The sequence below is a fragment of the Rhinopithecus roxellana genome, chromosome 17, assembly GCF_007565055.1.
Source record: "Rhinopithecus roxellana isolate Shanxi Qingling chromosome 17, ASM756505v1, whole genome shotgun sequence".
In the NCBI taxonomy this organism is placed as follows: domain Eukaryota; kingdom Metazoa; phylum Chordata; class Mammalia; order Primates; family Cercopithecidae; genus Rhinopithecus; species Rhinopithecus roxellana.
Window position 1 is genome coordinate 103,709,883 of NC_044565.1, and position 13,767 is coordinate 103,723,649.

At 37.8% G+C, this 13,767-nt stretch overlaps 1 protein-coding gene across 5 annotated transcripts in view; it reads right to left on the bottom strand.

The window, feature by feature from the left end:
* PPM1B (protein phosphatase, Mg2+/Mn2+ dependent 1B) overlaps positions 1-13,767 on the bottom strand; it is an 86,930-nt gene that overhangs the window by 31,049 nt on the left and 42,114 nt on the right. For all 5 annotated transcript variants that reach the window (XM_030921082.1, XM_010356514.2, XM_010356513.2 and 2 more), the window contains 2 exons: positions 8,700-9,559; positions 718-835 (listed from right to left, as the gene is read on the bottom strand). In XM_030921082.1, the coding sequence (XP_030776942.1) occupies positions 718-835; positions 8,700-9,545 (964 nt within the window). In that variant the 5' untranslated portion in view covers positions 9,546-9,559. The remainder of the gene's footprint in view (positions 1-717; positions 836-8,699; positions 9,560-13,767) is intronic.

Here is a 13,767-nt window from a genome sequence, read left to right on the forward strand (position 1 = left end):
AATGGATTCTCCACTTACTAGTAGGAATGTATGCAGGGAAAGAAAAAGAAAAAGAAAGAAAAAAAAAAAAAAAACCAGCAAGCTCTAACCAACTACCTTGAAATTATGTTTCTCTTTGGTGGTGAAACAGACATATTTGTCTTCTCCCTGTCAATAAATCTCCACACATTGGTCCAAGATAGTAAATTTTAGACAGATGTGTTTTTTCAAGGACTTGTTTTGAAATACTTGTTTGTCCTATGTAATTTTTTTTGGGGGGGAGACGGAGTCTCGCTCTGTCGCCCAGGCTGGAGTGCAGTGGTATGATCTCAGCTCACTGCAACCTCCACCTCCCAGATTGAAGCAATTCTCCTGCCTGAGCCTCCTGAGTAGCTGGGACTACACGTGCATGCCACCATTTCCGGCTAATTTTTTGTATTTTTAGTAGAGACGGGGTTTCACCATGTTAGCCACGATGGTGTCGATCTGACCTCGTGATCTGCCCGCCTCAGCCCTCAGCCTCCCAAAGCGCTGGGATTACAGGTGTGAGCCACCACGCCTGGCCAGGAAATTTTAAAATAATCATTTGATAAACAAAAATAATACTTTCCCTCTCTAAATTTTTTTTTTTCTTGAGATAGAGTCTTGCTGTGTCACCCAGGCGACAAAAGTGCTAGGATTACAGGCATGAGCTACCGTGCCTGGCCTGTCTGTATTTTTAAAAAGCTTCTGTCTTACCTTCAACCCGTGATTCCAAGTGCTTATCCAACTCTGAATCTTTTTTCACCGCTTCATCTGAGACCTTGGGAGCATTTGAAAAGCAAACTAGTACAATACTCATGTTATCTCGACTTCCCTGTATATTAAAGAAAAAAAAGAAAAAAATTGTATTTCTACAGTCTATCAACTATTATTTACTTCAAAATACTTTAAGCAATTATAGTTTATTTAATCATCCAGAACGTTTATGTTCAACACATTCATTTTTATTCCAATGAACTACTGAAAACACAACTTGAAGAAACAAGGTGTCTATATATGGGTAGATCTGTAAGTATTTTTGTATTTTTAATTCTGGTGAACTATTCTTCCCATCACCATTCCAGTCTGAGAAATGAAGATATCTTCAATACATATTAAATCTTCTAAACTATTTCCCACTCAAGACTATTCCCAAACTGGCTTAAGTCCACAATGGATCCTCCCAAACACATATGCAAATGTTTTCCAGCTTAACTTTTACACTGCATCAGAGCAATGCTACGACTGTGAATTTAACATAGCTGAAATTTATTATCCAGCGGAATACCCAAAATGCTAAACTGAACAATTATTATTATTATTTTTTGAGACAAAGTTTCACTCTTGTTGCCCAGGCTGGAGCACAATGGCACAATCTTGGCTCACTGCAACCTCCGCCTCCCGGGTTCAAGTGATTCTCCTGCCTCAGCCTCCTGAGTAGCTGGGATTACAGGCAACCGCCACCATGCCCGGCTAATTTTTTTATATTTAGTAGAGAGAGGGTTTCACAATGTTGACCTGGCTGGTCTTGAACTTCTGACCTCAGGTGATCCATCGACCTCAGCCTCCCAAAGTGCTGGGATTCATAGGCATGAGTCACCGCACCCAGCCCCACAACTATTAATACAAGAAACCATTCAAAGGGCACAGCAACAGTAGACTGTAACTGGACAACTGAGATCCAACTGTAGTCATATAATAACTTTTAAAGAAAAGACATCAGATTGTTGTACAGTCGCAAATAGTTTCAGAGTCTTTATAAAGTGGCTAAAATAGCTAATTTAAGGACATATTTTATTTATCCCTTTTAACCACACCCTCACAAATTACCTGCGTTAAAAAGGAAGCACAGGCCGGGCGCGGTGGCTCACGCCTGTAATCCCAGCAATTTGGGAGGCTGAGGCGGGTGGATCACAAGGTCAGGGGTTCAAGACCAGCCTCATTAACATGGTGAAACTCTGTCTCTACTAAAAATACAAAAATTATCCAGGCGTGGTGGCATGTGCCTGTAATCCCAGCTATTCAGGAGGCTGAGGCAGGAGAATCACTTGAACCCGGCAGGTGGAGGTTGCAATGAGAAATTATCCAGGCATGGTGGCACATGCCTGTAATCCCAGCTATTCAGGAGGCTGAGGCAGGAGAATCACTTGAACTCGGGAGGCAGAGGTTGCAATGAGCTGAGACTGTGCCCCTGTACTCCAGCCTGGGGGACAGAGTGAGTCTCCGTCTCAAAAAAAAAAAAAAAAAAAAAAAAAAAAAAGCAAAAAGCAAAAAAAACCAGGCACTGTGGCTCATGGCTGTAATCTCAGTACTTTGGGGGGCCTCAGGGAGCAGACCATTTGAACCCAAGAGTTCCAGACCAGCCTGGGCATAATGGCAAAACCTTATCTCTACAGAAAATACAAAAATTGAGCTTGGTGGCGCACACCTGTAGTCCCAGGTCCCAGCTACTCAGGAGGCTGAGGTGGAAGGATCACTTAAGCCTGCGAGGTAGAGATTGCAGTGAGCTGTGATGACACCACTACACTTTAGCCTGGGCAACAGAGCAAGACTCTGTCTCAAAAAATAAAAAAAAGAAAGCAAGCACATACTACTCTAGTACCATGAGATTATGTGCAATAAGTTAAAACTATCTTCTCATTACTTTTTCTAAAGGTATATTACTTTAACTGAGTTTCTAAGAGTAGGAACAGATGAAACTGTTCTTAGAACAATGATTTTTTTTTTTTTTAACTTTTTCTGTTCACTCTAAAAAACTAAGACAATGGAGGTGGTAGGCTATTTTGTCTGACAGTGGAGTTTGCCAAATTTGCCAACTCAAGTGAAAGAAACCAAGACCACACCCATTCTAGTCTTTTCAGTTATTATGGTCAGAATCTAGGCAGGCATGGCTTGGTTCAGACTTGTGCCTTTCAGAACCTACATGACGCAGCCCAAAAGACAGGTGGCCTTGAATAACTTCTGCCTTCACCTCCTAATTCAATGGGAGTAGAGTCTGAAGGCAGTGAAGGTTGGGTCTTCAGAAGACTTCAAAATAAATTAACTTGCCACAGATTGTTGTGCTTTGGAAGAAGGAATCAACATGAGTATTTCATTAGATTACCGGTTATCTGGAAAAACAAGAATTTCCAAATTGGCCAAATTAATCTCATTCCTTAATGAAATCCACCAAAACTTTTATATTAGAAATACTGTATGTATTTGGTTATATGAATATACTTGTATAAATGTCATAAGGGCAGGTCAAGCAAAAATTTTTAATTAAAAATCATTTTAAAGTACACCATGGATATTCAAGAATCAAACAGCTGGACATGGTGGCTGCCTGTAATCCCAGCAGTTTGGGAGGCAGAGGAAGGAGGATCATTTGAAGCCAGGAGTTTGAGACTAGCCCGGGCAACATAGTGAGACACCCATTTCTAAAACAAAACAACAACAAAAAAGAATCAAGCATAATTACATTTTATAAAGCAACTTTATGAATAAACAGAATTAATGCCTTACACTTTTAGAAATCTAATTTCTTTAACCCTTTTTAGTTTTGGTGACAACAACGTGAGCATTCTTGAATATTTCCTTATCTAATTTCCATTAGATTTTTGTAAGTTATAAAATACAGATACTTCTGGAAAATTAATTGAAAGAGAGTTCCAATAAGTTTATGGCTTTCCAGAGATATTTAAGGGAAATAATTTATATTTACACTTCAGGCATGTGTGATTTCAATGATGTTGCTTCTTAGCCACCTTGCCTGGCTTGCTTCTATTTCTATGGTAAAGATGGCTTTCCCCTAAACACCAAGTATGAATATGTTTCAGTAGCTGTTATACAGCAACAGAAAAGGTCCTTTCCTTTGTGCTACTCTGTTTTTTAGAGACAAATCATCCTTGTATAATCAGTATAAAGTTTTCACTAAGTCCATAAATAAAACATGTTTTTTTTTTCTAAATCCAGTTTGGATAACTAAAGAAATTAGTTCTGCATATAAAAATTGATTATTTCATTACATGTTCTTTTTACTTTTTACAACAGCATAGTGGTTAACACGTTCAATAATTACAGTACTAAATCAAAGAAGTCAGTGCCCCTGCCATAAATAAGGGCACCTACACTTAAACAGAAAATAATCTGATATAGTATTTTGTTTTTGTTTTTTGAGACAGTCTCACTCTGTCGCCCAGGCTGGAGTGCAATGGCATGATCTCAGTTCAAGCAATTCTCCTGAGTTTAGAACTAAACAATTATTGAGGGGGTTACATTTTCTATGTTATATAAATTAATACAGAATGATATTGCCTTTGGAAAATAATAATTCCCTCAATTTTATCCAACTATGAGGTACTATCTCATGTTTTAAAATAAATAGGCTTCTGGTAGATGGTATATAAATGAAATTTTGGAAAATCAAGTAATATTTTAAAAGAACAATTTAAAAAAATACTGACTTCTATGATTTAAGAAAAACAAAGCAGATGACAAAGTAACAAGCATAGCATGATTTTTTTCAGTAAAATAGAAAAAAAGAAAATCCTATTTTATGTTTATACATTTCTATCAATAATCACAGAGAACCATTTGGAAAGATATACAGCAAACCATAAGCAGTGGTTTCCTAAGGGGGATGAGACTGGAAAGCAGAAACATCAAGGGGAATCACTTTACTTCAAACATCTTTGTATTTGTTACAAAAAAAATATTTAGTCTCAATGTTTCCCTTGGGGAAAAATTTTTCAGACCATGAAAACCGAGATACACACACACACATACACACACACACACACACACACACACACACACACACACATTCTTTATCAGATCCTTCTGGGAAATATTGCTAACAAAAATACTAAACTTGAGTCAGAAAACTAGTCTCAGCCTCAGTACTCATCAAGTATATGACTTATGGATATCTTTTAATACCAAACAACCTCCATTTCCTTACTTGTAAATTAAAAAATAAAAACTTTTATTTTGTTCACCTCAGAAAGTTACTATGAGGATTAATAAGTACGTATAATTTACAAGTTATGAAAAGCTATGCAAGTAGCAGTTACATATACTATATAACCCGAAATTAGTTGGCAGTAAACACCATAAATGCCAGCATTGGAAATAAAATGAGAGGGCTGCTTTCTTAGCTACCATTCTCCCCTCGAGTTAAATACCTAATTTAAATAGGATAATACCTGACCATAGTCATCCAACACTTACAGCTTAATATTAATTGGCAACCCTGAAAAATGCTTAATTTTTTTTTTTTTTTTTGAGATGGAGTCTCGTTCTGTCGCCCAGGCTGGAGTGCAGTGGCGAGATCTCGGCTCACTGCAAGCTCCACCTCTCGGGTTCACGCCATTCTCTGCCTCAGCCTCCAAAGTAGCTGGGACTACAGGCGCCCGCCACAACCTCCGGACAATTTCTTCTATTTTTTAGTAGAGACAGGGTTTCACCGTGTTAACCAGGATGGCCTCTATCTCCTGACCTCGTGATCCTGACTACCTCATATGGTTGTGAAAATTACATGAGTTAAAATGTATAAAATATTTAGAATAGCATTTGGCTTACAGAAAGCAACAATTTACTAATACTATCATGATTATGATTATGATAACCTCCACGATTTAATGAGTTCAAATTAATGAGATTAATTTGATTAATGAGATCAAAGTGTTTATAAATTATGAAGGTATGACAAGTGATGGAAATGTTAGAAAAAACTAAGACTTCATTTAAATCTCTTATCAGGGAAACATCTACTTACTAATTGTTTCCTCTCCTCTTAAAGCAGGTAACTACTGCGCAATCGCTAAGTGCTTTCCATGAATTTTTAACTTACAATTTTTCTGAGTAAATTCAAAGTAATTATATTTGATCTTATTGCTAACCCTTGCTTTTACAATACAAATAAATGGAAAAACAAAATTATGAAGTTAAACAGAAATGAAGGTTGTCATAAGTAACTTTCAACGGTTCAAAAATAATTTTAAGTCTGTTTTGTTTCAACTCAAACCTCCAAATTGATTTCAATTTGAATGCAGCTCCATTAGAAGGAACTATGATGGTCAGCTTCCATTAACATTGAATGAATCATGGGCCCCAACCTCTTGTCTGTTATTATCATTCCTCATTTCTGAGATTCTAGGATGCCATCTAGAATCTTTTTTTTTTTTTTGAGATGGAGTCTCGCTCTGTCACCCAGGCTGGAGTGCAGTCGCCGGATCTCAGCTCACTGCAAGCTCTGCCTCCCGGGTTTACGCCATTCTCCTGCCTCAGCCTCCAGTAGCTGGGACTACAGGAGCCCGCCACCTCGCCCGGCTAGTTTTTTGTATTTTTTTAGTAGAGACGGGGTTTCACCGTGTTGGCCAGGATGGTCTCAATCTCCTGACCTCGTGATCTGCCCGTCTCGGCCTCCCAAAGTGCTGGGATTACAGGCTTGAGCCACCGCACCCGACCTCTGGAATCTTTTAACACCATCAACATGAACATTTAATCACTCTAAATTGATAAAAGCTATCAAGTGAAGATATACCACCAGAAATATTTAAACCTCATTCAAAAGGGTCGAGTCAAAATTCTCAAAAACTAGCATCCTTTCAATAGATAAGAGTTAATCTACTAATATAAACTTCTTTCCTTAGTCCAAATAACAGACCTAATAGATTTTTTGGCTATTCCCTCACAACTACATTCTTTCAATAAAATACTATGCAGTCAAGAAAAATTATACAGATCAATACTTATAGGCATGGAGATCTCTCTACAACATATTGTTGGAAAAGGCAGGCTGTAGAATAACAAGTATAATCACCTCGGTTTTATAAAAATACACACACTCACAGGCAGGCAGAAAAGACTGGAAAGATATACACTGCAGCAATCAAAGTAGCTGACTTAGGTGGATGGCAAAATTTTGAGTGTTTGTTTATATTTTTTGTATCATCTGGATTTTTTTCCCAATAGTAAGTATATACTTTTTACATATATATAATTGGGGAAAACGCTGTTTTCATCAGTCAGGCAACAAACATACGCCTATGCTTGTCTCAAAAATCTACAGGTCAGAATCGCTTCATTTAGATTTCGAAGACAAATACTTACTATTTGATCACTGACAACCATCAATACTTCTTTACTTAACTCATCCAGAAGTAAAAAGATACAGTGTGTTAAAAATAAAAATCAGGCCGGGCGTGGTGGCTCAAGCCTGTAATCCCAGCACTTTGGGAGGCCGAGACAGGTGGATCACGAGGTCAGGAGATCGAGACCATCCTGGCTAACACGGTGAAACCCCGTCTCTACTAAAAATACAAAAAACTAGCCGGGCAAGGTGGCGGGCGCCTGTAGTCCCAGCTACTCAGGAGGCTGAGGCAGGAGAATGGCGTGAACCCAGGAGGGGGAGCTTGCAGTGAGCTGAGATCCGGCCACTGCACTCTGCACTCCAGCCTGGGCGACAGAGCAAGACTCAGTCTCAAAACAAAAATAAAAATAAAAATAAAAATCAGAGGAGCTAGAGGTACCATCATTAAAATTCTTTCAGAAAAAGGCTGTCCACTGACAAGAACAGCTTTTAAATTTTTTGTTTTTGAAACTGTCTTTTTCCATTCTATCAAAAATAAATCGGTATTTAACCAAAATCTGGGCATTTCCAGAGACCCAGAGATCCTTTCTGAAAAACTGTCTGGTTATGCCTATACCTTCCACAGTAAATTTTGGAGTAGGGAGACAGAATGGTTCTAATCTAGACAGATTTATTTATTTCATATAACTAAAGGTCAGTTTTATCTTGATATCTTTTCAGTTAGAGAATACTTACTCCAGACACTCTGGCCAGATAACTCAAATTTTAATTGAATTATATATAGATGCTGTCAAAAACCCACTTGAAACAACTGAGTATTTTAAAGACATTCAAAGGACTGCCAATTATCTATTACTCTGGACTTTTTTTCTATTACTGTATCAAGCAAATGATTCATAGAAAATTACAAATCTAAATAAACTTCAGTGTTCCACAGGAATTTCTTACAAGATTACATTTTATATGAGCCTTTGGTTTTTAATCAGAAATAATACAAACATCTATATGAAAAGAATTTTATCTTCTACAAAAGATAGTATCCATCAAGTCATGTAATACTTAGAGAGCCACATGTAAATCCTTTTTAGATTGTACTGCCAGGTAAGAGTTGCTTTTAGAAGACAATGAGAAATATATAACCCATATTTTTATTTCAGTTTTTGTCTTCACCGCTAGAAGACTCAGAACTAAATTTTATATAGGCTAGGCATCTAGTACATCTGCCAATATTTTACATGGCTCTTGATCTTTTAGTAACATCTAGTACAGAATTCTACTATATACATATTTTATCAAGCTGCTTCATAATCAGGCGTAAGATGGTTACTGCCAATGACAAGAAACAGTCACAATTCGGTGTAAATGCTTCTGCTACAGCAACAAGCCATAAAGTACTTAAATGACAACAAATGTCTCAAATTTATCAAGCTTAATTTTCAAATTAGAAGGTTGGGGCAGACAGGGTTGGCAAAGAAAACAATGGTTTCATTTCTGGTAAAGACAGTATTTCAAAATATACAGCTTCTATGAAAATATTGTTTTAAAATTTTAAGTTTACTTAACTTTACCTACCGTACCTTTTCAAAATTAACATGTTATTTTAATGACAAAAAAATTTACATACCTTATGTAAACAAGTGTCCACTACCCAATTGCACACATTTTCCAGGTCATCAGATACCTCAAGCCTAGATTTAACAAATTCACAGAGCTCCTCATTACTCATAACATCCCAGATCCCATCACAAGCCAAGATGATAAATTCATCCTCTTCTGCTCTTAAAATTTCATAAACCTCAGGCTCTGGAGAAACAAGTTGTTCTGTCGGGCCCTTGCCATCAACACACTTGTAGTCATAGTCCCCCAGAGCACGAGACACTGCTAATGAACCATTAACACGCTGTATCATCACGCTGCCTCCTGCATTTTGGATTCGCTCCTTTTCCCTTGGATTGCAAGGTTTGTGATCCTGGGTAGAAAAGCAGACTTGTCCATTCCTATACAGAACAGCACGTGAATCACCACAGTTGATAAAGTAGATATGCTTAGGTGAAATCATAACTCCCACTGCAGTTGAACCACTCCTGTCCATCCCATTTCTGAGGTCTGAAAAGTTACGCATGTATTCATCTATTTTCAAAAATCCAGTTCTGATACCATTCTTAACATTTTCCACTGAAAGCTCAAGAGCAGATCCTGATTTTCCAGCTGCCCTAAAGTCTTCGTTAGTAGTGATGTGTTCTAATAAATGTGTTGAGCAGTAATTTGCCACTCGGGATCCAGCATGACCATCATAAACTGCAAAAAATGACCAGTCTTCCAAGCCGTGAGGAATACCTACAACAGCTGTGTGTGCATCTTCCATTTCTACTCTCCATCCTTGCATGCTGCTCAGGCCATAACGTAAACCATTCCCAGCACCATGAGCATTATGTTTTTCAGTTTTGGGTTTATCCAAAAATGCACCCATGTTTAGCAATAAATCTGGAAAAAAAAAAAAATACAGGTGTTAAATGTTTAAATTTGACAGAAAGTGTATCTAAAATATTCCCTCTATAGTCTAATAACTCCTATCTCGATTTTTTTTTAGTATTATTCTAATTTACAGAACAGCAGCAAAAGCCCAACAAATTTCCTCCCCTACATCCTACAGAACAGTGGTTTCTCAGCCCTAGCACATAAGAATAATCAGACCAATTAAATCAGAAACCCTAGGGATGGGACACAGGTATCATCTTTTAAAAGCCTCTCTGGTGACTTGTATGTGCAGCCACGTTGAGTCCACTGTTCTAGGAGAAAGGAAAAACAAGAAATAAAACTTCGTTAATAATTTTCTTCTGATTTAATTTCCAAGGTGAGTCCAGGGTTCGACGTGTAAGTTTATGGAACACTGGACAATGAGAATACTCAAAACAGTGAGTCATCTTGTTCAATAAATTAAGGTAGAAAGATATGCTAATATATTTTAGAAGACTTTCAAAAGCAAGTATTGAAATCAAGATTTCTCCTCCCAGTGAACCTGAAGACAACCTCAAAATTCAATTAAAACATAAAAATCTCCATTCTACACACATTTGGTTTTACCACTTTTACTATATATCTGTAAAACTGAAAACCGTACCATTACTTGGATTCTGTTAAAAACATACCTTTAACATGGTGCTAAAAAATGGACTTCACATTGCTGAACTTATAATCCATGAAGTAGCTACCCAGCGTTCACTGACAAAGACTTAAAATCCTTAGAACTGGAAAGTACTACTATGCATCACCCTCTCCCCACCTACCCAACTTTACTATTTTATTGAATAAAGCTTTCCCAATTTCAAATGACTTAGACTAGAGTAATGGTTCCCAAGAGTATGCAAAAGAATTATCTGGTATGTTTTCTACATACAATGCTGACCCTACACTCTAACTAGGTGACCTTGGGCAAATTTCTTAGTCACCTGTACCTATACCTCATAGAGATGCTGTGAAGAATGAGTCAATGTAAAGTGCTTAAAACAGCACTTAAAACACAATAAACACCATAAAATGTTTGCTCTTACGGCTGCTCAAAATGCAGACTCCATAGCCCTATTGCCACACCTAAGGATTTTTTTCAATAGATCTTAGATGGAATCATCAAAAAAGCATGCTGGTGATTTAAGGTTTTGAGAGACACTGGTCTAGATCAATTTACCTCCATCCGGGTCTAGGTATCTTTGTGAGATTTTTTTCCAGGTATGATCATTATTGAACTTTAAAATAAAATTACATATCCTCATTTTTAAAAATTTGATGAACCACTCAATGTATATGGGTAAATATTTATAAGTTATATATCAGTTTTATAATTTTCCTGGGTTATATATAACACTGTATTAATAAATTACAAATGTATTTATTGAAAAGGAGTCCTGAAAGGATAAGATTAAAATCATGTAAAAATTATTTTTCATTCTACCAGCAGAATGTCACATTTTGTACCGAGAGCAATGTAACAGAATATGCTTGATTACTTTTGAACGTGCTGGTTTAATTCTCTGTGATACAAAGATTTTAAAGCCTAGTTCTAAGTACATTTTTATATGCTTGCTTGTATAGGCTATTCCATCTGAAAAGACAACTTTAAAAGATACTTAAATGAAAATGAAACAGAATTGCTGGCTGTATTTATTAAGTCACTTTTCTTTTTTTTTTTTTTTTTTTTGGTGGGGGGGTGGAGTCTCGCTCTGTCGAGTATTGTCATCTCACTGCAACCTCCGCCTCCCAGATTCACAAGCGATTCTCCTGCTTCAGCCACCCAAGTAGCTGGGACTACAGGCACATGCCATCATATCTGGCCTTTTTTTTTTTTTTGAGATCTACAGATCTACAGGCACGTGCCACCACACCCAGCTCTTTTTTTTTTTTTTTTTTGAGATGGAATCTCGCTCTATCACCCAGGCTGGAGTGCAGTGGTGAGATCTTGGCTCCCTGCAACCTCCACCTCCTGGGTTCCAGTGATTCTCCTGCCTCAGCCTCCCAAGTAGCTGGGACTACAGGCACCCGATGCCACGCCCAGCTAATTTTTGTATTTTCAGTAGAGATGGGGTTTCACCATATTGGCCAGGCTGGTCTCAAACTCCTGACCTTGTGATCCGCCTGCCTCAGCGCCGGGATTACAGGCATGAGCCACCGCGCCTGGCCAAATTCATTTTTGTATTTTTTAATAGAGAAGGGGTTTCACCATGTTGCCCAGGCTGGTCTCAAACCCCTGACCCCCAGTGATCCGCCTGCCTCAGCCTCCCAAAGTGCTGGGATTACAGGCGTGAGCCATTGTGCCCAGCCTTAAATCACTTTTCAATCCCATCTATCAATTATGGAAAAAAGTTTTGTTGCAGTTTTCATCTTTCCTGATGCTTCTGCAATTAAGGTACTACTCTTTTACATTTTAACAAGCAGGTTCAAAATCCACAAGAACTCTTCATTCAGAATTTTTTTTAAAAAGTTTAGAAATTTCGATTTCCAAATTTGTTTTTCATCTGGGGAGGGATAGCATTAGGAGAAATACCTAATGTAGGTGACGGGTTGATGGGTGCAGCAAACCACCATGGCATGTGTATACCTATGTAACAAAACTGCACATTCTGCACATGTACCCTAGAACTTAAGGTATAATTTAAAAATTTTTTTTAAATAAAATAAAATAAAGGAGAGAAGGAAGGTAGGGTCTTCAATAGAAAGCTATTAGGGTCTCTAAGAATGGGAGGGAGCCTGGAAGGCCAGACTGGAAAACCATCAGGAAACAAAAGAGCCCCTGAGGCTAGGCTGCAAAACCGAACGACGGTTACACCAACAATGGCTTTGCTTACCTACTGTTCATCTTTGTAAAGACTCCTATATTTGGTTTTCTCTCTGAAAGTCACTTGCTCAAGACGCAGCAGAGTCCTGGGAAGTGCTGGGAAGGGCACCTAATTGACTAAGCATATGTCACCAGCACACCTTCTGGCTGAATCACTAATTCCATTATTTTGCAAATTGGTAATTTTTTTTTTTAAAGTTCCACATTGATCTCATTTTAAATCTGGGGTTGTCCCATAATGATTTTATTTTTTAAATATTATAAACTATCACACATATAAGAGTTTAATGTGTTTATATAGTTAAGGAGTAATAAAACAAACACGCATCCAACCACACTGTTTAAGAACTTAGCCTCTCTCCAATCATACCCCTCTCTGTCCCAAGGTGGTCACTATCCTGAATTTTGTAATTAGTATCCCTTGTAGTTTAACTATACTAATGTGTGGTTGCTCTGTTTTATAATTTGGCACTTTTCAATGATACAAAGTGCAGTATGTACTATTATGTTAATATTTATTTTTCTTGGGCAACATCGTACTTCTGAGATTCATCTACACTGATGCAGAGTTGTAGCTCATTCACTGTATTCCCTTGTATGTGCGTTATCAGTTAATTATCCATTCTACTATCAATTAACATTCAAGTTATTTCTCTTTTTTTTTTTAATGTACAATGCTCTTTTGAACAATCTTGGTACAAACGTATGAGTGTTCCCAGACAATATAATGCAAATTTGACAGTGTAATATAGATTATCTTTTTTTTTTTTTTTTTTGAGACGGAGTCTCGCTCTGTCGCCCAGGCTGGAGTGCAGTGGCGCGATCTCGGCTCACTGCACGCTCCGCCTCCCGGGTTCACGCCATTTTCCTGCCTCAGCCTCCTGAGTAGCTGGGACTACAGGCGCCCGCCACCGCGCCCGGCTAATTTTTTTTTTTATTTTTAGTAGAGACAGGGTTTCACCGTGGTCTCGATCTCCTGACCTTGTGATCCGCCCGCCTCGGCCTCCCAAAGTGCTGGAGGTTATCTTTTTTCCACCAACAAAAATCATGAAATCATTAAATCATTTCCAAACATTTATTTCCCAAATGCCCTCTACTATATTACTTTCTTTAAAACAATTACTTGCTTAGTAAGTAATCTTGAGTGTAAAGATTAAGAGAGAATGTGTTGGTGGGGATTGTCGTGTGTATGTGTAATGGGGGTAGTGAAAGAACCTACTTCTCACCTTCCAAAATGGGAGATCAATAGATAATTCCCAGAATTGAAAAATCAAAAAGCAGTACCAGAAGCACATTATTTAGAGATATGAAGATAAATTCCAAAGGAATCAGATGTTAAGGGTTCAAAATAGGCCAGGCGCGG